Source organism: Arvicola amphibius, chromosome 1, assembly GCF_903992535.2.
Source record: "Arvicola amphibius chromosome 1, mArvAmp1.2, whole genome shotgun sequence".
Taxonomy (NCBI): domain Eukaryota; kingdom Metazoa; phylum Chordata; class Mammalia; order Rodentia; family Cricetidae; genus Arvicola; species Arvicola amphibius.
Window position 1 is genome coordinate 99277938 of NC_052047.1, and position 25005 is coordinate 99302942.

The following is a 25005-nucleotide window of genomic DNA, read 5'->3' on the forward strand; positions in this document are numbered from 1 at the left end:
GGAAATACTGCCAACAGAAGACACAGAGTGACAGCCAAGAAAGTGAGAGGCAGGGAGCAAAGGGAGTGGCTCAAGTGTGCTCAACTGTGACAGTGACCACAATTCACAGAACTGTACCCTGGAAAAAGTGAATGGTGTCCCTTGAAGACGAAAAGAAGAGATGAGACTCAAATCAGAACTTTTACGTCCAAAGAGGAAAAGCCCTGAAAAGTCCGACGACCTTCCTTTCTTCCACAGTCTCACCACACAACCCTCCAGATTTCCCAAGGCCCCTTTAGGTGCCACCAACATTGGGGGACAACTTTTTCAGTTTCCCACAGTCCTTCTAGCCACAGCAACAAGAGGGAAGAACCTCTCCAATTTCTCAAACTCCTTCCAGACAGGCCACCAACCTGGAACTCAGAGATCCTCCTGCCTCTGCCTCTGCCTCTGCCTCTGCCCCTGCCCAATGTTAGGGGGTATGCTACCCTGCCCAGCATGGATACAGGCAGGCATTTTTAAATGCCTGTTACATGTGCCTTCAGCTGTGCACGTGAGGAGGCTGGAGAACTTGGGGGAGTTGGTGCTCTCCTTCCACCATGTAATAGGGATTGAACTCAGGTTTGGTAGCAAGAAGCTAGGCTGAGCCATCCTGCTGACCCCAGCGGAGTCGACAGTGAACACCTGTAGGAAATTGTTTTTCTTTTTTTGAAGACTGGGTTTCTCTGTGTAACAGCCTTGGCCATCCTGAAGCTCACAGAGATCCGCCTGCCTCTGCCTCCCTTCCGGCAGTTGCAGAAATTTTCAAGGACACGGACGGACACACACACACACACACACACACACACACACAGAGCTGCCCAATGGGAAGGCGCAGAGGTCCAGCTGCAAGGGCATCCCAGGGCACAGATGTATTCCATGGGGTCCCAGCGAGGCGAAGAAACTGACTAAACAGAACCCATGGACCATGCTTCCTTTTCTACTCAAAACACATACAGGACCCCTAGCGACAAGGACCCTGAGGTCCCCAGGCCCTCCTGGACTTCAGAACCCAGAATCCTCTGGCACTCCACTTTCTTATCAGTTTTCCAAGGCTCATTAGGATTAGAGGATGACACTCTCAATTTCCCAGGGTCTCACCTGCCCTGCCCACCAACAAAAGGGGACAACCTCCCAGACTTCCCAAGCCCCCCCCCCAGCCACGACATTAAGAGGAGGAGACAACCTGACCGTGCAAAATCTCTACCAACAGGAGGCAACGGGGCCCCAGTTCCTCATGGTCTCACCAGCCAAGTCCGCCAACATGAGATGACACACAAGGGACAAACTGAGGTGACAACCTCTCCAACATCCCAGGGCCTTCCAGCCGGGCCCACTAACATGAAAGAACAACTTTTCATAACCCTCCCGCCGTGCCACCAACATGGGGGACAACCCGATGACGTGAACGGCCAACCTCCCCAACTTCCTAAGGTACCTTTTAGCCCCTGCCCGCCAACGCCAAAGGTGACAACCTAAGAGGACATGAGAGGACAACACGAAAAGACAGCAGGATGAGACAGAGACGACAGCGTGGGGGGACATGAGGTGACAACACGAGAGAAGGTCACGAAGGACCGAAACAGAGACTAGACGCCCCCGACCTCCCAGTCCCCGTGGCCCTGCCCACAGCGTTGCCACGGACTCAAGCCCGCAACGCCCGGAGACGCGGGGCGCCAAGCCGGCGGCCGCGACAGCGCGACAGGCCGCGTCGGGGCAACGGCAGCCGCGGGCGCGGGCCAGGAACGGCCGAGGACCCGCCGCCGGCCCGGAGCCCCGGAGCCCCGCGACCCCCACCCCCGCCCTCCCCGCCAGCACTCACGTAGACCGGCAGCGGCCACGGGTAGACAGCGGGCTCGGCGCCCACTGGCGACTTGAGCCTCAGCTCCAGCTTTTCGCCCATGTCGGCGCGCGCGGCCGCCGCACCATGCTAGGCGGACGGTTGGGGGAGGGGCGGGGCCGCCGGCGGGAAGCCGGGCGGCGGGGGCGGGCGGACGCGGGGCGGACGGCGGAGGACAGACGGCCCGGCCTGCGCCTCGGCCGCCGCTCCTGTGCGGCCCCCGGCTCCCCTCTTTGTAGGAGTCACAGACCCGGGACGTCCAGCGCCGCCGCCATCTTGGTCCGGCGTGAGGAGAAGGCACAATGAGCCGGGGGGTCGGGTCGAACCACTCGGCGCGCGCGCGCGGGGGAGGCCGGGAGCCAAGAGGCGGTGCGCGCCAAGAGCCTCCGCCCGCCGCGCCGCGCGCACCACCCCTCGCACGCCACGCCCCCTTGGACTCGCCTGCCTCCGACCGACGCACGCACGCACGCACGGGGGCACGCACGTCCTCGGTTACCCTCGGACGCCCCCGCCAGCCGGAAGCGGGGACCTGGGGAAACCCTGCGGAGGGACTGGGAGGGGGAGGGGGGGGAGAGGGAAGATGGGGGGGAGAGGAGGGGCGGGAGGACGACGGGCAGTTCAATTCCCAATTTCGCAGGCTCGCTTTTTATCTTTTTCTTGTTTTCCTTCTGTTTTTCCTTTTTTTTAATTTGTCTTTTTTTTTTTTTCCTTTTTTTCTTTTTATGGATTTTTCAAGACAGGGTCTCTCTGTAGCCCTGTCTGTCCTGGAACTCACTCTGTAGACCTGGCTACCCTCGAACTCACAGAGATCCCTGCCTCCTGAGTTCTAGGATTAAAGTATGCATCACCATGACTGACTTCTTTTTATTTCTTCTTTAAAATTTTTTTCTTGCTTTTAATACAGCCTCATACTAACAAAACCTACTGAAGAGGCCAGGAATGAGAAAAGTTGTATGCCTGTAGGCTAGGAAAACTGGAGCTGTCAGCTGCTGTGGAGGAAGCGTAAACCTTTAGAAGCAGCTGCTCATTGACCCTCTGGCCTACATTCAGTTACAGGGGCAAGCAGCTGCGTAAGATAGCCAGGCTTTTACGAACATCTTGAACTAAAACCCCGTAATCAAAAGTTGTGAATCTTAGAGTGTACGGTGACTCAGCCCCTCTGACTCACCACCTGGCAAAGGGTTCCTTCTGTGGTCTCTTAGTGTCACAGTGTCAGACTGGATTCTGCCTGTGGCCCTAGGCAGCTAGAAGTTTTGGGTAGCCCATGGTGTTTGGAATAAGGTTTGCTTCTGGTTAATAGACCGGTGATCTGGTTCCCATTATTTGTGCAATCTCAGACGCAACACTATCATCCGAGCCCTTGGGAGATTGAGGCAAGGGGTCACAATTCAAGGCCCATTTGGATTACAAAGTCATTCCTCAAGACTCAAAACGAGGGCTGGGGAGAGGTTTCAGCGGCTGGAAGCACTGGCTGCTCTTCAAGAACCTGGATTCAATTCCCACTACCCACACTAGCGCACTACTATCGCCACTGCCACTCCGATTGCAAGGGTTCCAATACCCTCTTCTGGCCTCCAAAGGCACCAAGGAAGCTTGTGGTGCATAAACATAGATGCAAGCAAAATATTCAAATACATAAAAAAAAAAGAAAATTCAAACCCCCATAAACTAGTCAAGTGGGTGTAGCCCGCACCATAAATCCCGAGGCTCAGTAGGCAGAGGCAGATGGTCTCTGTGAGGGGAAGACCAGCCTTGGCCAACCAGGGCTATATAAGAAGACCCTGCCTGTAGATAAATAAATATTCAAATTGGAGCTTCCCAGCTTTGAAGTCCTCATTATACAAACAAAACAAAATTATTCTCAAACTTTCACAGAACAATAGGGAGAGAGCTAGAAGCCAAAAGGTCTTATAATTTCCTCGGTCCCTCTGGCTTTCTTGATTGATTTCCTCACAGACCAGTTTCAACCTTTTGTTTGTTTGTTTGTTTTCTGTTTGTTTTTTCAAGACAGGGTTTCTCTGCCTAACAGTCCCACCTGTCCTGATGAAAGCCCTGAATAAATCCAGACACCCCCCACCCCACCCCACCCCCGCAGGAAGAAAATAGCCAAAAATCTAAGCAGGAAGAGAAGAATCAGAAATTTAGGATTAGCCGGTTCAGTGACTGTTTCAGGAACTAGCTGAAGATAAAGTTAGATTGTAATCTTGAGAATAATCGTGAGAAACAGGGAGTTGCCCCCTTGTGATTATCATTGTTATTTTGGGATACTGTGTTTCAGGAACTAGCTGATTATGACCCCTAGAGTGATCTTGAGAGGCAGGGAGGTGCCCCCTTGTGATCATCACTGGTATTTTCGGAATTTTCTACACCCTCCGTGCCCCTTTCTGATCACTGGGCTGTGGTTTCTTCCCTTAAAAACTCCTCCCGGTCACTCAGGTCACTCAGGGTCGAACTCTTCCCCTGCATGGGTTAGGTGTCTCTGCCCCAGTGCACTGGTTCCCATCTCATCAATTAAACCTCGTATGATTGCTGCAAGGACGGTCTCTCATGAGTTACTGGGGGGTTGTGTTATCCCGAGACTTGAGTGAGAGTCTCCCCACACTGGGGGTCTTTCACTGGAACTAGCTTTTGTAGATCAGGCTGGCCTCCAACTCAGAGATCCGCCTGCCTCTGCCTCCTGAGTGCTGGGGTTCCCGGCTCCAGTTCCAATCTTTCCAGTACCAACGTTCCCTCCTTCACAATCCTTCTGGAGAGACGTTCCCTGCAGGGGAGCTGGTGACAACTCAACAGATATTTTTAGAGAGCTGTGCCCCTCTTCCTGCTTTTCACAGAGGGGTTTGACCAGGCCAGGTGGTTCACATTCTAGCATTCGCTAGCCCCAAAGAGGAGGACCAATAGCTAGAAGCCACACTGAGCTACCGAGTGAATTCCAGGCCAGCCTGGGCAATTTCATGAGACCCCATCTCAAAATGTTAAAATGATATATAAAAAGGCTTTGTAACTTTGACTCCAGGTGACGCGAGCACTTTGCCCAGCGTGGTAACATATATATGTTGCCCAACGCTTAGAAGGCCAAGGCAGGAGGATGTCTGTGAGTTCCAGGACAGACAGGGCTACACTTAGCAACCCTGTTTGGAATAAATAAATAAATCAGAAACATTTGCTTAGGTTGCTAAACCCCAGGCCTCAGCTGAGCGCAACCCGCTTTACTAAGCTCTTCCTAGCTAAGTTGCTTTGTTGTTTTATTTCTTGGCTTCTAGGTTTGATTTTGTTTTCTTGTTCTACATTCTTTTTTCTTAGAGACAGAGAGGCACTCACTGTGTAACCGTGAAGCTCGCTCTGTAGGCCAGGCTGGCCTTGAACTCACAGAAAACAATTTGCCTCCTCCTCCTCCTCCTCCTCCTCCTGAGCTCTGTGATTAAGGCATGAGAAAGAGCTGTGATCATTTTTTTTATCTGATCTAATTCCTCACCCCCTCCAGGAAGGAGGTCCAATCCTGTTGCTCTGTTACTCACTTTCCTTATTTGATTTGATGTTACTCCAAGAGATCCAGGGCCGCCCTCTTCCCTTCTTGGGTATGGATCTCTACATTTCCCTGTTTGCCCAGAGTGACTCCATCTCTACCCACAAGACAGTATCCCATCACTGTGGTCCCTAAGACAATTCCGTGGTCTTAGAATTTCCTAGGTCCCTCGTGCTTTGTTTGCTATAGGTAAGGAGGGAAATTGGTACCTCCAGGAAGCTAGGCTAGGACACCATCACTAAACCACGCCCCCAGCCCCCCCTTCACTGGTAGTGGGGCTACCAGATACGCCTCCAGATCCTCACTGGGGATCTAGGCAGGGGCTTCACCCTGACCAAGCCCCAGTCTTGAATTTTTGAGATATAATGTCCCTAAGCTGCCCAAAAATGTTTGAATTTATGATCTCCCTGCCTCAACTTCCCAAGTGCTAGAATGTGGGGGGTTATGTACTGGGATGTGGGGGAGAACATGCAGGACCTCAAAAGGACACCCCACTGTGTGATGACTTTACTCTTTGTTATCCACCTCAGTCATCATCTGAAATAAGCAAAGTTCCCCCACACTGTGGTTCCAAGAGGGAGAGGGAACCCCCCCACCACTGTAGGTCCAGAGGGAGAGAGAACCCCCCCCACCACCACTGTGGGTCCAGAGGGACAGTGAACCTCCCCACTGTGGGTCCAGAGAGAGAGGGAACTCCTCCACTGTGGGTCAAGAGGGAGAGGGAACCCCCCCCCCCACTATGGATCCAGAGGGAGAGGGAACCCTCCCACTGTGGGTCCGGAGGGAGAGTGAGTCCTTCCGGTGGTGTTTCCCCCCCCTGTCTTTGAAGTTTCTCTGAGCTTCCTACATTTCCTTGGTCTCAAGGCTGTTGGCCGGCTGTGCTAATTTTGGGCTTAGAGCCCACAGGATTGTGTGAGTCACATCTTAAAATAAACCTCTGTCTCTATATCTGTGTGCACTCGGCTCTATTTCTGGAAGCCTGAGTAATAACTAAGGAAGACGACGGGGGTTTGCGCCCAGACACTCCCTCCCAACCAACACTGTGCCTGTTTTCCCTGCACTCCTGAGGCTGAGGTGGAGGATCGAAAGTTCCAGCAAACACCAAACCTAGGATTAAGCGGGGGGGGGGGGGGGGGGGGGGGGGGGGCTGACTTAGCATTCCCGAAGTCCTGGGTCACATCACCAGCAATTCCTGACAGGGTGTGGTGGCATAGCCTGCCAACCCGGCCCTGGGAAGAGAGGAGGCCATAGCCTGCCAGCCTGACCGTGGGAAGTCAGGAGGCCAAGGCTATGCTCAGCTACACAGTGACCTCGAGGTCAGCCTGGGCTAGAGGAGACGTGTCTTTTAAAAAGAGGGGGACTTGGGGTGGAGGTTCCACCGAAAAAGTGTTTGCCACAGAGCTAGGACCCCCAGATCCCGTGTCAATGCTGCATGGGCATGGCAGCTAATCCTAGGACACAGGAGGCAGACGCGGCACCCTAGAGGAAGCCAAGCTACAGCTTCAGTGCCTAAGGTGGAGGGGATTGGGGAAAGACAGTGGACCTTGAGCTCAGACCTCCACACATACCTGATGTCACATCACACAAACATACACACAAAAAAGAAAAAAAGAAGGCCTGGGAAGATGGCTCAGTTGGTAAGGAGTTTATCTTGCAAAGACAAGGTTCCCAGTTTGGCCCTGGCACTACACACGAATGCCAGCCCAGTGTGGTGGCCACTAACACCTGAAATTTAGGACCTGGGAAAGCAGACTCAGGAGCTAACCTGGTCTAATTAGTGAGTTACAGGCTAAGAGATACCCTGGCTCAAGAGTGGGTTAAGCCCAGCAGCAGTGAGGCACACCTTTGATCCCAGCATCAGAGGCAGAGGCAGGAGGATCTCTGTGAGTTTGAGGTCAGCCTGGTCTACAGGGCTAGTTCCAGGACAGTCAGGGAAGGGTTATTACACAAAGAAACCCTGTCTTGAAAAACTAACAAAGGGGGGCTGGAGAGATGGCTCAAGAGCACTGGCTGCTCTTCCAGAGGACCTGAGTTCAATTCCCAACAACCATAGGGTGGCTCACAGCCATCTATAATGAGATTTGGTGCCCTCTTCTGGCCTGCAGGCATACACGCAAGCAGAACACTGTGTGTATGTGTGTGTGTGTGTGTGTGTGTGTGTGTGTGTGTATACATATAATAAAGAAACAAATTTTTAAAAAAGAAAAAAGAGTGGACAACATTCCTAAACATCATAACTGAGGCTGTCCTCTGACCTCCACATCTGCACCAACCCCCCCACATGCTCCAACTTCCACACCCCACCCACCCATCTCGATATACTCTGACCTCCACACTCACAGAAAAGAAAACGGGGCCCGGAGAGATGGCTCACCATTATGAGCACTGGCTGCTCTTGCAGAAGACCTGAGTTTGGGGTCCAGCACTCACATTGTGGCTCACCACCATCTGTAACCCCAGTTCCAGGGAATCTGATGCCCCTTCTGCTCTCTGCAGGCGCTGCATGCATGTGGTGCACAGACATGCATGCAGGCAAAATACACAAAAATAAATCTCTTTTCTTTTTTAACCAGCCTCACAGAAGCTTAAGGGATGCTGGCTTCTGTTCTCGTGGGTAGCATGCCTAAGGACAAGCTAGCTTCAGTGGCTGGCTCCAGGTGTCACAGTGACAGGTGGGAGGATAGAGGTTGAGAGTCAATGACATTTTTTGTTTCATTTTTTTTTATTTTTTATTTTTTTTTGAGAGTCAATGACATTATGACTGCAGAACACAGTCTCTTCCAGATCCAGACCCCCTGTCCCTCCCAGCCATGTCTGTCTGTGCAAGACTGTATGTCACTTAACACCTGACTGGGATAACTTCCTGATGGAGGCAGCTTAGGGAGAGGGAGGGTGCTGGGTTCCTGCTTGGGAAGTTCTGGTGACAGGGACGATGTGAGGTGGCATGTCACATTGAATGTCGCCTTAGTGGTCTGCATAGACATACATGCAGGCAAAGCCCTCAAACATATATAAAACACATACACACACACACACACAGTCTGGTAGTAGTGGTGCATGTCTTTAATCACAGTACTGAGGAGGCAGAAGCTGGTGGACCTCTGTGGATTTGAGGCCAGCCTGGTCTGTGTAGCTAGTTCCAGGACAGCCAGAACAGGGAAAAAAAATAGTCTGAAAATAATTGGATTAATTAAGTTAAATAAATAAATCTTTAAAATGTTAAAAACTAAAACAAACAAACCAACTAACAACAACAAAAAAAATCTGTGGTGAAACATTGCAACCACAAGTATTGTGGGGAGGAAAGGGTTTATTCCATTCTGTAGCTGGAGTAGTCACCCCCGGAAAACAGAATGGGAACCAGGAGGCAAGAGCAGGAGTGGAGCTGCAGAAGAGGGAGTGCTGTTGACTGACTGGCTCCTCGTGGTCGGCTTTGCCTACTGGACCCCCATATCAGTCATCAGTTAAGAAAATGCTCCATAGGGCCAACCCATTGGGTACCTTCTCAATGGATGCTCTCTCTTCCGAAAGACTCTGGCATGTGTCGAGCTGACGTAAAACAGACCAGCACAGAACCACCACCTCACCCAAGGCTGTGGAGACAGCTCAACTTGAGTGCTTGCTGGCAGGCCGGGAAGTCCATCTCTGAGACCCACATAGTGGAAGGCATGAACCGACTTCCTGAAGTTGTCCTCTGACCTCCTCGTATGCACGAGCATATACGCCGTAAATAAATAGAGTTCATAAAAGGTGTGTCCTCTGACCTCCTCGTATGCGCGAGCATATATGCCGTAAATAAATAAAGTTCATAAAAGGTTGTGTCCTCTGACCACATACATACGAGCATATACGCCATAAATAAATAGAGTTCATAAAAAGTTGCTTAATTTTAAGTTGTTTGTTTGTTTGTTTTGAGGCAGGTTTTCACTGTGTAGCTCTGTCTGTCCTGGAACTCACTTTATGGACCAGGTTGGCCCTGAACTCACAAATATCCACTTACCTCTGTCTCAAGCATCCACATACGAAGGCCAAAGGCCAACCTTGGTGTGGTTCCTCAGATTCTTCCCTGAGTGCTGGGAAGATTACAGGCATGCAAAACTCACTATGCTTGGAATTTTTTTTAAAGAAAAAAAAAACTTTTTAAAAACAATCAAATACTGACCATGCGGCAGTGGCACATTCCCTTAATCCCAGCACTTGGGAGGCAGAGGCAGGCAGATCTTTGTGAATTTGAGGCAAACCTGGCATACAGAGCAAGCTCCAGGACAGTCAAGGACAAGCAAATACTACAATACAAAGAGAAACTTTATGTCAAAAAACCAAATAAAAACAAAAATAAACAAATAAATAGATAAACAAATAAATAAATAAGAATTAAATACTAGAGGGTTGGTAAAGACCCTGCCATGAAGTCTCAAGGGCCTGAGTTTGATCCCCAGAACCTACAATAGATCCCAGGGAGGCAGAGACAGAAGGATTCGCTGGCCAGAGGCACTGTCTCCAAAAACAAACTGGACAGAATCTGAAGAACCACACCAAGGTTGGTCTTCGGCCTTCGTATGTGGATGCTTGAGCAAATGTGCACAGCGAATCTCGTTTTGTCAGTAAGGATGCTTGGGGAACAGGAATTAGCAAGACGAGGGGACGGGGGAGTCCGGCCCCCAGATGCTCCAACGTTGCCTTGGAGAGGCAAGAGCCCGGGAAATTCAGCACCACGGAGAGCTCCACCCCCTCTGCCTGAGGAAGACCGTGTTCATCTTCCTAAAGGAACCCCAAGGAAAAGGGCAGCAGCAGGCTGCCGACTTTACTGTGGGGAGAGGGCCTCCTGAAACTGGAGGTACAGACAGCCTTGAGCAGCCTTGTGGGTGCTGGGAATCGAATCTGGGTCCTCTGGAAGGGCAGTCAGTGCTCTTAACTGCTGAGCCATCTCCAGCCCCATGTTCTTTTTTAGACTTATTTACTTTGTGTGTATGTGTGTTTTGCCTGCTGGTGCCCAGAGGCCAATGGAAATCAGATGTGAGATCCCCTGGAACTGGAGTTACAGATGATTGTGAACCAATATGTGGGTGCTGGGAATTGAACCGGGATCTTCTGAAAGAACAGCAAGTGTTCTTAAACAGTTGAGCCCTCATCTCTCCAGTGCCCCTGACCCCACCAATTCCTTTGTTGTTGTTGTGGCTGTGAGACAAGGTTTCTCTGTGTATCCCTAGCTGACCAGGAACTCACTATGTAGACTAGAGGCCTCCACCCACAGAGATCCTCCTGCCTCTGCCTCTGGTGTTCTGGGTAAAGGTGTGCGCCACCACACTTGACACTCACATAGATCCTCCTGCCTCTGCCTCTGGTGTTCTGGGGTATAGGTGTGCGCCATCACACTTGGCACCTTTTGTTTGTTGAAATCTTTTTTGTTTGTGTGTTTGTTTTTGATTCGTTTTTCTAAATAGGGTTTCTCTGTAGCTTTGAAGCCTGTCCTGGAACTAGCTCTGTAGACCAGGCTGGCCTCGAGACAACTAAGACTTACTTGCCTCTGCCTCCTGAGTATTGGGATTAAAGGCATGCGTCACCACTGCCTGGATTATTTTGTTAAAATATTATTTTGGTTATGTGTATATGTGTGTGGGTGTGTGTGCATGTAAACTGGTGCCTATGGAGGCTGGGGCAAGGAATAGTTCTGGGGCTGGAGTTACAGGTACAGGCCCATGTGTGTTCTGGAAACCAAAGTCCAGCCCTCTGCAAGAACAGTATATACTCTCAGTGACTGAGTCACCACCCAGCCCCCTTCTGGATGCAATGCAACAAGTTCTGTTACTCTCTTGAGACTGTGAGTGCCCCTACATGATGGGCTATAGCCTGGAACTGCAAGAAAAACAAGCCCTTTGCCCATCAAGTGACTTTGCCTGCATATCTTATCTTTAGTAACCAGAAAAATTCCAGAGACATTGGGCAAACACACTACTGCAGTCATAGCCCCATGCAATACTTAGAGAGTCCACATGAATGGTTGTAACTGGACCTAATTCTGCCCATGATGATGTGCCAATGACATATTATAACCAGCCTCGGTGGGAGCGTTTATACCATAGACATTGGAAAAAGTAGCAAGTGCATCCCCATCCTAGGAGCCAGGCAACAAATATGCACTAACTGGCCCTGGAGTAAGTCAAAGCTTGGATCCAAAAAGAGCTAAATTGAGATCAGAGCCATCCGTTCCTGGAGGAACTGCAGGAGAGGGTAGATGTTTTGGCTACATAGCTTGAGAAGGGGCTGTGTTATGTAGGTCTACTCCAACTCTTGATGACTGGTACACCAGGCTTCCAGATCATTGCCGTGCAAGGGCTCCAACCATGTGAGGCCCTGGAAGAGAATCTTCCCTGAGAATGGGTGTGCAGAGGAGGAGCTGGTTAATGAGCTTTAATTCTCCTAGCCTTGGCTTCTTCTTCTTTTCTTTTCTTTTTTTTTTTTGGTTTTTGGTTTTTAGAGACAGGGTTTCTCCATGTAACCCTGGCTGTCCTGGAACTTGCTTTGCAGACCAGACTGGCCTCGAACTCACAGAGACCCATCTGCCTCCTGAGTGCTGGGATTAAACGTGTGTGCTGCCACCACTCGGCACCTTTGTTTTTTCTTAAAAATACTTGTTTTATTTTGTGTGTGCATGTGTGTGTCTCAGTGTATGTATGGAAACTGACCGTCAGAGGTCAGAAGAGAGCCCATAGGAGTCCCTGTCCTGGAGAACAAGATGAACATGACCATCTGAGCTACGTAGCTGTTGCTGAATAAAACACTGCCCAAAACCACACAGGAAAAACCAGTCCCCTGGGGGAAAGCAGGGCAGAAGCTCAAGGCAGGAGCTTGAAGCAGGCCTGCTGGCCACTCCACATAGTGGGCATGGGGGGCGCTCGTCAATTAACATGCCCACTGTCCAGGTTGGGGTAAGGAGTCCCTCAGTTGAGGCCATCTTCTCAGGGGGTCCCTGGGTTGTGTCAGTGCTAACTAGGGCAATGACCTTGCCCTACCTTCACAGGATCGATAAGAAGAGCCCACACCGCCATACTATGGCCACTCAGTAAACGCTCCTATAGGGCAATGGCTCATTGGCCCCTACTAGCCAATGCGGCCCGTCTGCATGCACACTCCTTTAGCCCCACGAACTTTGTCAACACTCCTCCACAGGCCGGGCTACTTTTATTCATTTATTTTATGCTTGAGCTCGAACTGAGGGCCTTTTCCATGGACAAGCTCAAGACTGAGCTGTGTCACCAGCCCCTGAACTTCTGTTGACCTTCACTTTGTCCCCACATCTGCTCGCGCTTCCCAGAACTTTCTTTTTCCTCTGAGTATCTCCTTGATCTCTATTCATTGCTGAAGTTGGAAAAAAGTAGATTCCTAGTATGGTGCTGAGAGGATGGGCAGATGCATGGGTGGATGGGTGGAAAGGTGGATAGGTGGATGGGTGTGGAGGTGGGTAAATATGTGGACAGGAGGGTGGGTAGGCGGGTGAGTAGATGGATGGGTGGATTGGCGCGTGGATGGATGGGTGGGTGGGTGGGTGGGTGGGTGGATGGATGGATGGATGCGTGGGTGGGTGGATGGATGGGGTGAGTGGGTTTTTGATGAGTAGGAGGACAGAATCTTTGTAGATGTGTGAAGGATTCAGGGCTGAAGTGTCATTGATAATAGAGCCCTGAACATCTGACCAGGTCAGTCTGCCTAGGTTGTCACCTCTGAGCCTGGCCAGCACTGCCCTCTACTGGCCACAGAGGGCTGTATATCGTGCCTAAGCTCCCAGATGTCAGATCTGTCTGTCAAATGCTCTTCTACCATCATTAACTCAAATTGTTTCTTTTTTTGTTTTTATGTGTCAAAATTGAGTCTCGGTTAGGCCAGGCTGACCTTCAACTCTTGATTCCCGCTGCCTCCTTGTAGAGTGCTGGCACTAAGAGGCCTGCTTCTGTGGAGTTTGGGTGGAACCCAGTAACTTCAGCCTGCTAGGCAAACACTCTGCAAGGAACTGTAGCTCCAGACGTTAGAACCTGTACTCAACAGAGTCTCTTTATGTAGTTGTGGCTGGTCTAGAACTTACTATGTAGACCAGGCTGGCCCAGAACTTAGAGAGATCCTTTTCCCTCTGCCTCCCAAGGCTGAGATTACAGATGTGGGTCATCACACCTGCTTCATTTTGAGGTTTTTAAGATAAGGTCTCATGTAGCCTTTAATTTACTATGTAGCCCAAAAGAAACCTGAAGTTCTGCTCCTCTTGTCTACAACTCTTAGGTGATAGGATGTTGGGCCTCATTATCACACCAGGCTGGCTTTCCTTCTCTCTTTGTTTATTTATTTTGTGTAATTGCAGAGTCTCTCATCTTCTTGCCTCGGTTTTCTGGGTGTGAGCTGCCATGCCCAGCTATATTTACCTGATGGATAGAGATTTGTCTGCATGACACCAAGTCCTGAAATTCAACGTGCAGTTCAGGCTGTCTTCAAACTCTCAGTGGTCCTATTGCCTGGCTCAAAGTAAAATGCTATTCAAGCCAGGTGTGATGACTGTTGCCTTTAGTCCCAGCGCTTTCCCAAGGGAGGCAGAAGCAGGCAGATCTCTGTGAGTCCGAGGCCAGCCTAGTCCACACAGCGAGTTCCAGGACAGCCCGGGCTACACAGGGAACCCCCGTCTGGAAACACAGGGCTTGGATGAGAACGGCCCCATAGGCTCATAAGCTTGAATACTCGGACCCTACTTTCCAGGATTGTCTGGGAAGCATTAGGAAGTGTGGCTTTGTGGGAGGAGGTCAGTCACTGAGGAGGGGCCTTGAGGTCTTAGAGACTCTCGCCATTCCCAGTGTCTTTGCATCCTGTTTGTGGTTCAAGAGTTGAGAGCCCTCCTGTTCCTGACACCATGCTTTTGCTCTGCCTTCAAGGACTCTAACTTTCTGACCATAGGCCTCATTAAAGATCTCTTTTAGCGGAGCAGTGCTGGTACTGTTATCCCTGCACTCAGGAGGCAGGAGCAGGTGAATCTCTGTGAGTTCAAGGCCAGCCTGCTCTACAGAGTGAGTTCTAGGACAGCCAAGCCAAGAGAGACCCTGCCTCAAAACCAATATTTCTTTTACAAGCTGCTTTGGTGATGATGTTTTTCACAGCAACAGGAAAGTGACTAGGTCAATGTATGTGCCACTTTTGTGCCTGGTGCCAGAGGAGGCTAGAAGAGGGCTATGGATGCCCTGCAAGTGGAGTCACAGACAACTGTGAGTCACCCTGGGGGCGCTGGGAATGAACCCAGGATCCCCGGAAGAGCAGCCATTTCTCCAGCCCCACTTTTTTTTTTTTGGTTTTTCGAGACAGGGTTTCTCTGTAGCTTTGGAGCCTGTCCTGGAACTCGCTCTGTAGACCAGGCTGGCCTCGAACTCACAGAGATCCGCCTGCCTCTGCCTCCCGAGTGCTGGGATTAAAGGCGTGCGCCACCACCGCCCGGCTCCAGCCCCACTTTCGTCATTTATTTTTCAGTATTGGGGATTTAATCTAGGGCTTCGTGTATGCCAGACTCACTATGAGACTCACTTCTGAGCCATTCACCTTAACCCCTCACTGAGGTTCTGAGAGGAAGTCTACACCCTGATCCTGTACTGTACCCAGTCTCACAGGGGCTTTCATGATGGATGACCACGCCCCCAGCCCCTCATGGGGGGATTTGAGGCAGGGGCATTACTTCTGTGTCAGTTCCCAATCTTTACGTTCACATTTGTGTATAGCCATTACAGTATTCAAGACTGGCCCTGAACTTCAGATTCTCCTACCTCTACCTCCCGAGTGCTAGAATGACAGGGAGGTTGATGGCGTGCAGGGAAAGGAACCCAGAGCTCTGCCTTGGGAGCCTCTGTTGGTATTTGTTGGTTTCTTTACAGCCCAGGCCGTCCGGCACCCCCGACGCTCCAGTCACAGCCTCTGGACTGCCGTTATGACTGACTCCTGACAACGATTCCCGCCGCGTCACCTCTTAGATTCAGAAAAGACAGAGCTGGAAGGATACTTCACCAGGAACTTGCGGAATAAGTTCCACGTGGGAGCTCCGCCCTCACATCGCCGCGCCCACACCAGACCACGCCCACTGCTGTCGTTTCGTGGCGTGGGGAGCCCGCCCCCCAACAATTGGCGTCCGCCTTAGGAGGCGCGGTTAGAACACCTGTGGGGTGCTGCTCACCAATGAGACTTCAGGGCGCTGCACAGGAAGGGGCGAACCGCAAGCTGGCCCAGGGCGGTGTCTGCTTTCCTATTGGGTGGCGTGTGGTTGTCAAGGAAACTGCGGTGCGGGGGCGGGGCTTCCTGGTAGGGCGGGCCTTCCGGGACGCCGAGGCTCTCCGTCAGCTGACCCACCGCCATTTTGGCCGCCATTTGCGAACGGCCCTGAGCTTGGGGGTGAGGGGGCTGCGGCGGCGGGGCCTCCTTCGCCGCCCCTCTCCTCGGACTGGTCTCGGGTCGCAGCCGTCGCTCTGGCCTCCACGTCACCCGCTCCGCGGCGGCCGGAAGCGCAGCGCGTCGCGCGCCCGAGGTGTGGTCGCCGCGTCCCCGCGCCTCCCAGGGCCGCGGCGCCGGCGTTCCCCTCGGAGGCCGCAGCTCGCGGGCCGCCGCGATGGCCCTCAAGATGGTCAAGGGCAGCATCGACCGCATGTTCGACAAGAACCTGCAGGATCTGGTGCGCGGCATCCGCAACCACAAGGAGGACGAGGTGAGCCGGCGCGGAGCGGGGCTGCCCGGCTCTTCCCGCCCGTGGCCTCCGGCCCGCCTCGCAGGCGCCTCCTCGATCCCCTCGCCATTCTCGGCCTGCCTGCTCGAGAGCCGCAGCTCTGCGCAGCTTCGCTTGGCCTCAGTTTACCCCCCGGCAGCTCCTGTCGTCTTGAAACAGACGCTGCCCCAAACGGCTCCGGTGTCTCCTCTGGCCACTCCCCGGGCCTCCACCTTGTCCACTAGGAGCCAGCGCTGGCCCAGAGGCCCCAGTGTTTAGGTCTTGCAGTTGAGGCCACCCCTTGAGCCTCAGTTTACCTGCTCGCAGGGGAGCCGGCCTCCCAGAGAACTAGCGCGGCCGTGTGCGTGCTTAGGCCTAGGTTCTGGGAGCAGAGCAGTCAGGTGACCCTCCCTCCCAGGGAACCAAGGCACGGGTTCAGGCTGCCTGTCCAAGCTGCCGTCTGGGGCCTTTCGGGAAGCCTGCCAGGTCTCAGTTCCTGTCCCCCGATCGCCCGAACTACCAGTGTTTGCAGCCCGAGTCCCAGGGGTGTCCTGGAATGGGGAAGCCTAGAAGGCAGGGTGTAGGAGCGATTTTTCCAGAAGTTAAGCTGTGAGCAGGAGCCTGCTTCCTTTCCTGCCCCCCAGCCTGTGACCTAGATTAAGGAAGAAGTGAGATAGCGGCCGCCTCCCGCCTCAGTGGAAGGCCACAGGCCTGTGCAGGAAGCCCGTCCTGAAAGGGCGCACCCGTGACAAGGACCTTCTGGGCCTGGTTGCTATGTGACACAGAGTTCAGGAAGCAGACCCCTGACTGGGACGATAGCTTCTCTGTAGCGCCCCCTCTTCTGGCCGCTATGTCAGTGGAAGTAGCTGACTGGCCTGCATTTTGCTGAGAAACTTGAACTTTCCTTTGTGCTCTCTTGTGGTCTCTGCTCTGAAAGGGAGCCCATACCTCATGCCTCCTCTTCACCCGGTCAGTGAGTGTCCTCTGGGAACCCTGCAGCAGTGCCCTGCAGAGAGGTTACCTACGTTTTAGTTTGGGTTCCTCAAACAGGCTCTAGCTAGGTACATAACCCAGGCTGGCTTGAAGCTCATGATTCTCCTGCCTCAGCCTACTCAGTGCGGGGATGACTGATTCTTAGGGGCCTGTGTTGTGCTTTGCTCTTCATGATCCCTACCCCAAGGTGCGTGTCTTCATTGGGAATTGGTGTGGATGGACGGTGCCCGCCCTACAGGTGTCCATGGAGGCGGTTTTATATGTATTTTCACACGTGTACAGTGGAGGAAGTGCTTTCAGTAGTGCAGAGCCGGGCCTGTGCAGAAAGCCCTCCAAGGCCTCATCTACATGGCTTCTGCCGCTGGCCGCCTGGCCATTCTAAGATTGGTTGGGAGCCTACCTTTAACTGCTAAGCATCCCTCCTTCTTGGAGACCATCCTGCTCCTGCTTGGGGACCATTGTCAAGGTCCTGAGTGTGTTGTCAGGGGCCCAGCACTGACTGTTGGCACTCGCTCCTTTGGAGGTACTGATGCAGGGCAGTCACTGCTGGGCAGCCTTGCAGCAGAAGCTATGCAGTGACCATCACTTGCTTGGCAGTGTGGTTGACACAGCTATCACTATGCAACCCAGACTGGCTTAGGAGCTGTAATCTTCCTGCCTTAGCCTCCCAAGTATTTGCACTCTGGAAGTTTTGTGGGTTTTCAGTTGTTTTTCAGATGATCTTTTATTTATGGTTTTTCAAGACAAAGTTTCTTGCTATAACAATCCTGACTGACCTGGAACTCACTCTGTAGACCAGACTGGCCTTGAACTCAAAGATTCACCTGCCTCTGTCTCCTAAGTGCTGGGATTAAAGGTGCACCACCACTGCCCAGCGCTCTATTTTTCAAAGGTTACTTTCCTTTATGTATTAAGTGTGTATTTGTGTGTCTTCCGTGTTTGTGGATGCCTGCAGATCCAGGTGAGAGCATTGGATCTGCCTGCAGGAGCTGTAGTTACAATTGGTAGTGAGCCTCCCGACATGGGTGCTGGCAACCAAACTCAGGTCCTCTGCAAGAGCAGCAAGCCCTCTTAACTGCTGAGCCACCTCTCGTCTCCAACCTTTAAATTCTTTTTTTTTTTTTTTTTTTTTTTTTTTGGTTTTTCGAGACAGGGTTTCTCTGGAGCTTTTTTAGAGCCTGTCCTGGACCTAGCTCTTGTAGACCAGGCTGGCCTCGAACTCACAGAGATCCGCCTGCCTCTGCCTCCCAAGTGCTGGGATTAAAGGCATGCGCCACCACCGCCCGGCTCAACCTTTAAATTCTTATCACCTCCCACCAGCTGTGACCTGGGAGACTCCAGGTACTTGGTAGAGCTCTATTATTACTAAGCTACATTCTTCATCTTTGTCTTGAGCTAGGCTTCTGTAGTGTGGAGCTGCGGGCCGCGTTCCCGCCGCCCACCTCCCAGCCACCGGCTAGCTTATGCCCCAAAATAACAACACACAAACTGTATTCTTTTTTTTTGGTTTTTCGAGACAGGGTTTCCCTGTAGTTTCTAGAGCCTGTCCTGGAACTAGCTCTTGTAGACCAGGCTGGCCTCGAACTCAGAGATCCGCCTGCCTCTGCCTCCCGAGTGCTGGGATTAAAGGCGTGCGCCACCACCGCCCGGCAAACTGTATTCTTTTAAACACTGCCTTGCCCATTAGTTTCAGCCTCTTATTAGCTAATTCTCACATCTCTTTCTTTAACCCATATTTAATAATCTGTGTAACACCATGAGTGGTGTCTTACCGGGAAAGATTCAGCATGTCTGACCTGGTGGCTGGCTTCATCGCTTCTCTCTCCCTGAGGAGAGGCATGGCAGTCTGGCTCAGAGAACAGAGACATGGCGATTTATTAACTTAGGAGAGGCGTGGCATCTGACTGAGCCATCTACCTCACTTCCTTCTTCCTGTTCTGTCTACTGTACCCACCTAAGGGCTGGCCAAGGCAGTTTGTTTATTAGCCAATGAGAATCCTCCATCAGGCTTCACTAGTAACCCTGGCTGGCCTCCAGCTTGCTCAGATTCGCCTGCCTCTGACTCCTGAGTGCTAGCATTAGAGGTGCGCTGTGCTTGCTTGTCCTCCTGTAAAACTTTGTGTTGTTTTTTTTTTGTTTTGTTTTGTTTTGTTTTTCGAGACAGGGTTTCCCTGTAGCTTCTAGAGCCTGTCCTGGAGCTAGCTCTTGTAGACCAGGCTGGCCTCGAACTCAGAGATCCGCCTGCCTCTGCCTCCCGAGTGCTGGGATTAAAGGCATGCGCTACCACCGCCCGGCCTTGTTTTTTTTTAACACACTTTTGATGTTAAATAAGAACAGAAAGCATCCTTCCCACTCAACTCCCCCCCCCCCTTCAAAGCAGCTACTTCCATAGCAGGCATGAGGCCTTGGCCTCTATCCTAGGTACCTTGCAGAAAGTCAGAAAGAAAGGAAGGAAGGAAGGAAGGAAGGAAGGAAGGAAGGAAGGAAGGAAGGAAGGAAAACAAAAGCTTACACTACAAAGTACACCCTGGAGTAAGTTTTTCTGCAGGTCTCCAAACATTCAGCTGTATTTAGCTCAGCACCTTCTGTAAGCTTTCCCTGGGCACTGGCCGGTCTGTACAGTGCAATCAGGCCAGCCTAGTTGTTTCTGAAATGCTGGTGTAGCTATCTCATGGGTTTTTAGCTGTTTCCCTTTAATGGAATGTTCCACGGGCTGGGTGGAGACATGTCTTCTCTGTGGCAATGTCTATAGAGCTAGGATTTCCAGAAGATATCCCTTGCTAATGTTGGTACTGCTCCATTGCCTGGCTTTTGGAAGTTTCTAGGATCAGAAGTGCTCTCTGGTACTTGTGGCACCCCATTAGTGACTGATGGTGACATCCCAGGTGACTCTCAAACATCCTCCCTTGCTCAGAAAGGAGGTACATGCATCTGTACCCTGTGTGTCAAGGCCCCTGCCATTCTGCTCTAGCTGGTGACCAGGCTTCATTCACCACTATAGTCTGGCCTTGTTGGACTTGGCTATCACCATAGCATGTTTCTGTCTAGCCACCCACAGGTGTGTGCAGTCCTGTCCTCAGGGTCAGGGGCTGCTCCAGGTCCTGGGTTGGACTTCTTGAAATAAATACTAGCCTGGCTCCTTGACAGGTTGGGAGCTCATGGCTGTTGCTGTGACCTGTGCTTGACACTGCCTGTGTCCTTTGCTCTGCCTTGGCCATTCTTTTCCTGCTTATTTTGTGCCCAGCACAAATGGCTGATACTCTCATTTTTTTTTAAAGATTTATTTATTTATTATGTATGCAAGGTTCTGCCTGCATGTATGGCTGCACACCAGAAGAGGGCACCGGATCTGATTACAGATGGTTTTGAGCCACCATGTGGTTGCTGGGAATTGAACTCAGGACCTCTGGAAGAGCAGTCAGTGCTCTTAATGGCTGGATGCTCTCTATTTTTTACTTTTAGACAGTGTCGCTGTGTTACCCAGGTTTGTCTTTTTGTGATAGTAGAACTTTTGTGCCAGTTCTTTTTTTTTTAATATTTATTTATTATGTATACAATATTCTGTCTGTGTGTATGTCTGCAGGTCAGAAGAGGGCACCAGACCTCATCTCAGATGGTTGTGAGCCACCATGTGGTTGCTAGGAATTGAACTCAGGACCTTTGGAAGAGCAGGCAATGCTCTTCACCACTGAGCCATCTCTCCAGCCCCTGTGCCAGTTCTTTATAGGCGTGTTTTTTACCCCTGAGCTGCATCTCTAGTCCTCATTGAGGGGGTTCTAGGCAGGGGCTCTACCCCTGACCACACCCCCAAACTACTGCTGGGGGAATCCTGGTCTTGGGGGTTTCTACCTCTGAGCCACACTCCTAACACTGTCTTTTACTTTTCATTTTGAGATGGGTTATGCAGAGTTGCCCAGGCTGAACTTGGCATCAAGATCCTTCTACGTCGACTTCTTGATTAACTCAAAGGACAGATATTGGAATCCCTTTGGATTGTGTTTCCTTTGCTCAGTTTGCTTGCTTATACAGAGGCTTTAGCTCCCCCCTAGGACTTCTCTTTGTAAGTTAGGCTTCCTATGCTGCTATCTGGGTTCCATGTAGTCTCCAGACGTCACCTGTCACCTTACTTCCCAGGCTCCCTGCACATCCACATTCCCTTTCTGTGTTGCAGGTGGGGCCAGTTCTCCATCTCTTGGTTTCTCCGCTGTAGCCATGGGAGCCACAGCTCCTGGCTCAGTCTTGCTCCCACTTTGGGTGACTTGGGTGCCCTGAGATGACTTTTTTTCCACAAGAGGGGCCCATGTGAGACCTGTGAACACATGCCCTCCTGTGACAGAAGGAATTCTGCAGATGGGATCAAATTGAGGATCCTGAACTGGGCATCATCTTGGATCATCTGGACCCGTCTAACCATTGGGTCCTCAGGGAGGCAGGAAGGGGAGACTGGCGGAGCCTGAGAGACTGCAGCAAGTTCTAGGGGAAGGAAGGAGCCCTGAGCTAAAGATATGGAGCTTCTGGATGCTGGAGCGCATAGGATGTGGGTGCTCCCTGGAGCCACATGAGTGATAGCTGTGCTCGCCTAGACAGTAACCCAAGGAGGCTCCGATGTCCTGTGATGATGTGCCCACATGGACGAGTTTCTGTTCTGAATTTGAAGTATGCCTGTCTCCCAGAACGTGAGCCATGTTGCTTGTCAGCCCCTCCTGCCACAACTGCCTGCTGGTATAGTCCTTATCGGACACTTGGGTTTTTCTGTGGTTTTTTTTTTTTTTTTTTTTTTTTTTGACAACACCCTTGCCAGGCTCACCTGGGGAACTAAGATTTCAGTACTCAACCAGAAAGTGCAAGCTGGACCATTGGTTTCTGCCTGGCTTCTCTGGGTTTGGCAGCTGCTTTCTCATCAGCCTGAGAAAGCAGCCCCCTCTTTTACAAAGCCAGGTGGCACAGAGCACACTCCTGGAAGAAGGCCCAGGCAGGAAGGTCCACCTTTAAGGCCAGCCTGGGCTACACAGTGAGGCATGTTTGCAAAGTCCATAGCTGTGGCGTAACAGTAGTGAGCAGGTGCTGGGCTGCCCAAGGCCTTGGACTTCTTCCCCAGCACCACAGAAACAAAAGTATCTGGAGAAAGTGTGTCTGCTCTGTTTTTATTTTGTCTGTCTGTCTCTTCTCTACTACTATGTTGTTTCAAGGGATCACGCTCGGGTTCAGGCTTGGCTTTCATTTCTTTTAGAGACAGGATCTCACTCTGTAGCCCAGGCTGGCCTCAAACGCAGAGATCTGCCTGCCTTCTCCACCTTTTTAAGTACTAGGATGACCGGAATGCACCTGCAGCCTGAGGAGGTACCAGCTGTGTATAGACAGGCCACAGTGTCCATGTAGAGGTCAAAGGACTGCTTGCAGAGTTTGTTTTCAGGAGCATACCTTTGTTGCTGTTGGGTTTTTTTGTTTTGTTTTTTGGTATTTTTCAAGATAAAGTTTCTCTGTAGCTTTGGTGCCTATCCTGGAACTAGCTCTTGTAGACCAGGCTGGCCTCGAACTGTTGCTGTTGTTTTGTGGTTTTTTTTTTTTTTTTTTTTTTTTTTTTTTTTTTCGAGACAGGGTTTCCCTGTAGTTTCTAGAGCCTGTCCTGGAGCTAGCTCTTGTAGACCAGGCTGGCTTCGAACTCAGAGATCCGCCTGCCTCTGCCTCCCGAGTGCTGGGATTAAAGGCGTGCGCCACCACCGCCCGGCCGTTGCTGTTGTTTTTATTTTATGTTTTGAGATAGAGTATATGGGCATGGGTATCGTGACAGTTGGGATAAGGGATGCATGTTTGTACACCATGGGCACACACTGCCTGCAGAGAGTCCAGAAGAGGGCACTGGATGCCCTGGAACTTGAGTTATAGCCCTTGTGAGCTGCACATCAGACCCTGGCCCAGTGAAAGAGCACCCAGTGCCTTTAACTGCTGAGCATCTTAGCCCCGTGCTGCTTCTTGAATTGGGAATTTCTTTTCTTTCTTTCTTATTTTTGTATGGTTTTTCAAGACAGGGTCTCACTGTGTAGCCCTTGCTGTTCTGGAACTCACTCTGTAGACTAAGCTGGACTTGAACTCACAGAGATCCACTTGCCTCTGCCACCTGAAGTTCTGGGATTAAAACCATGTGTCACCACTCCTGGCTTGTAACATGATGGGGCCAGGCCTGCTTGTTGGGGTTTCTGTCCCGCCCAGGACCCCACAACTAACAATCCCCAAAGAAATAACACAGAGATCGTTTAAGTTATAAAGCTGATTGGCCCATTAGCTCTAACCTCTCACTGGCAAACTCTTTCATCTTAATTAACCCATTTTTTTTTTATCTATGTTAGCCATGTAGCTCAGTACCTTTTTCAGTGGTTGCAGATCACATCCTGCTGCTTCCATGGTCTGGGCAGGAGTGAGAGGAATCAACTTCCTCCTTCCCAGAGTTCTTCGGTTTGCATTACATTATTTCTTCTTCCTGTCTGGTTTTCCCACCTTTACCTCCTGCCTGGCCAGTCAGCGTTTTATTTAAAACATGATTGACAGATTACAGACAATTCTCCTCCACCACTGGCTAAAGTGTGAGTTTCTTGTCTCTCACCAAATGGGGGCTGGTGGTTTGAGTCACTGTTTTAAAAAATATTTTCCCTCTTCTGTTTTCTTTTCCCCCTGGGATTTACACCTAACAACCTCAGCTCCTGCGCCAAGGCTGTAAAAGTCCACTGGGTGAATCATATTATACCAGAGCCCTTACACTCCTGTGTGCCCGTGTGTGGACAGGCTGGCCTGTCCATTGCTCCTGAAGTTTCTGTCTCAACCTGGGATTGCACATGTCCTCAGCACGAAGAGCGCTTTACCCACTGAGCCACATTTAATGCATTCAGTGTTGTGCCTTCATGTCTGCCTGCAGGCATCAGATTCTATTAGAGATGGTTGTGGGAATTGAACTCAGGAACTCTGGAAGAGCAGCCAAAGCTATTAGTCTCTGAGCAATTTTGCCAACCCTTTTTCTTTTCTTTTAAGATTTATTTATTTTTTGAAGTCTGAGTTCTCTGTCTGCATGTACGCCTTTATGCCAGAAGAGGGTGTCAATCCCACTATAGATTGGTTGTGAGCCAGTATTACTAGAAATTGAACTCACCGCTGCAAGAGCAGCCATTGTTCTTAACTGCTGAACCATCTCTCCAGCCCCTCTTTGTTTCTTTTTTAATTTGGGTTTTTGAGTCAGGGACTTTGCTATGTAATCCAGTCTGGCCTGGAATTTGAGGCAGTCCCTCTGCCTCGGCCTCTCAGGTACTGTGTTTACAGGCTTGCCCTACCAGACCTGGGGAGTAGAGTCTTTAGGTTGTGTTTCGGGCAACAGTGACCTTCCCTCCTGAAAACCAGGAGGATATTGCAGGGACTGTGAACATGCAGCTTCTGAGTCCTGGTGGAGCACTGCTCTGAGTATTTGGGCAGGCATCACTTGCCAAATGGAACTCTGGCACTCCTGGAGTTCCCACTTGGTTCACTCTTCAAGCTCCACCCTCCCTCCAGCTGAGGGTCCACCCCTTTCACAGATGCTGACCTTGAGTTCTTCCCTTTTCAATCCTTCACAGTCCCAGTTCTTTGAAGGGAAAGGCAAGGTCATTCCTACAGCAGGGCGATGCTAAGGATCCCCAGTGTCATTTAGTTTCTTGAGGTGGACTGTGGTGACACTTGTTCCACTGGACTCAGTCTAGATTGTAAAATATTGAGGAAAGTACTCTGATCAGCCAGGCGTGGTAGCCCATGCCTGCCATCCCATGGGGGTCAGGAGTTCAATACATGGCACTCTGGGCTATATGAAACCCAAGAGGCCAAAATGAACCAATCTGTTGTTGAGAGGGTGCTGAACAACTGTGGCTCTTCCCTGTGGCCCCGTGCTAGGAACAAGAC

The 25005-nt window shown here is 51.1% G+C and overlaps 2 protein-coding genes across 6 annotated transcripts in view; one reads left to right on the forward strand and one right to left on the reverse strand.

Moving 5' to 3' along the window:
* Positions 1 to 1986, reverse strand: part of Dot1l (DOT1 like histone lysine methyltransferase) — a 41852-nt gene extending 39866 nt beyond the window's left edge. For all 4 annotated transcript variants that reach the window (XM_038315923.1, XM_038315912.1, XM_038315906.1 and 1 more), the window contains exon 1: positions 1841 to 1986. In XM_038315923.1, the coding sequence (XP_038171851.1) occupies positions 1841 to 1921 (81 nt within the window). In that variant the 5' untranslated portion in view covers positions 1922 to 1986. The remainder of the gene's footprint in view (positions 1 to 1840) is intronic.
* A 13786-nt stretch (positions 1987 to 15772) lies between these two features.
* Ap3d1 (adaptor related protein complex 3 subunit delta 1) overlaps positions 15773 to 25005 on the forward strand; it is a 35800-nt gene continuing 26567 nt past the window's right edge. Inside the window, exon 1 of one of the 2 annotated variants that reach the window (XM_038331182.1) lies at positions 15773 to 16098. In XM_038331182.1, the coding sequence (XP_038187110.1) occupies positions 16003 to 16098 (96 nt within the window). In that variant the 5' untranslated portion in view covers positions 15773 to 16002. The remainder of the gene's footprint in view (positions 16099 to 25005) is intronic. The other variant, XM_038331172.1, reaches the window with a different exon arrangement.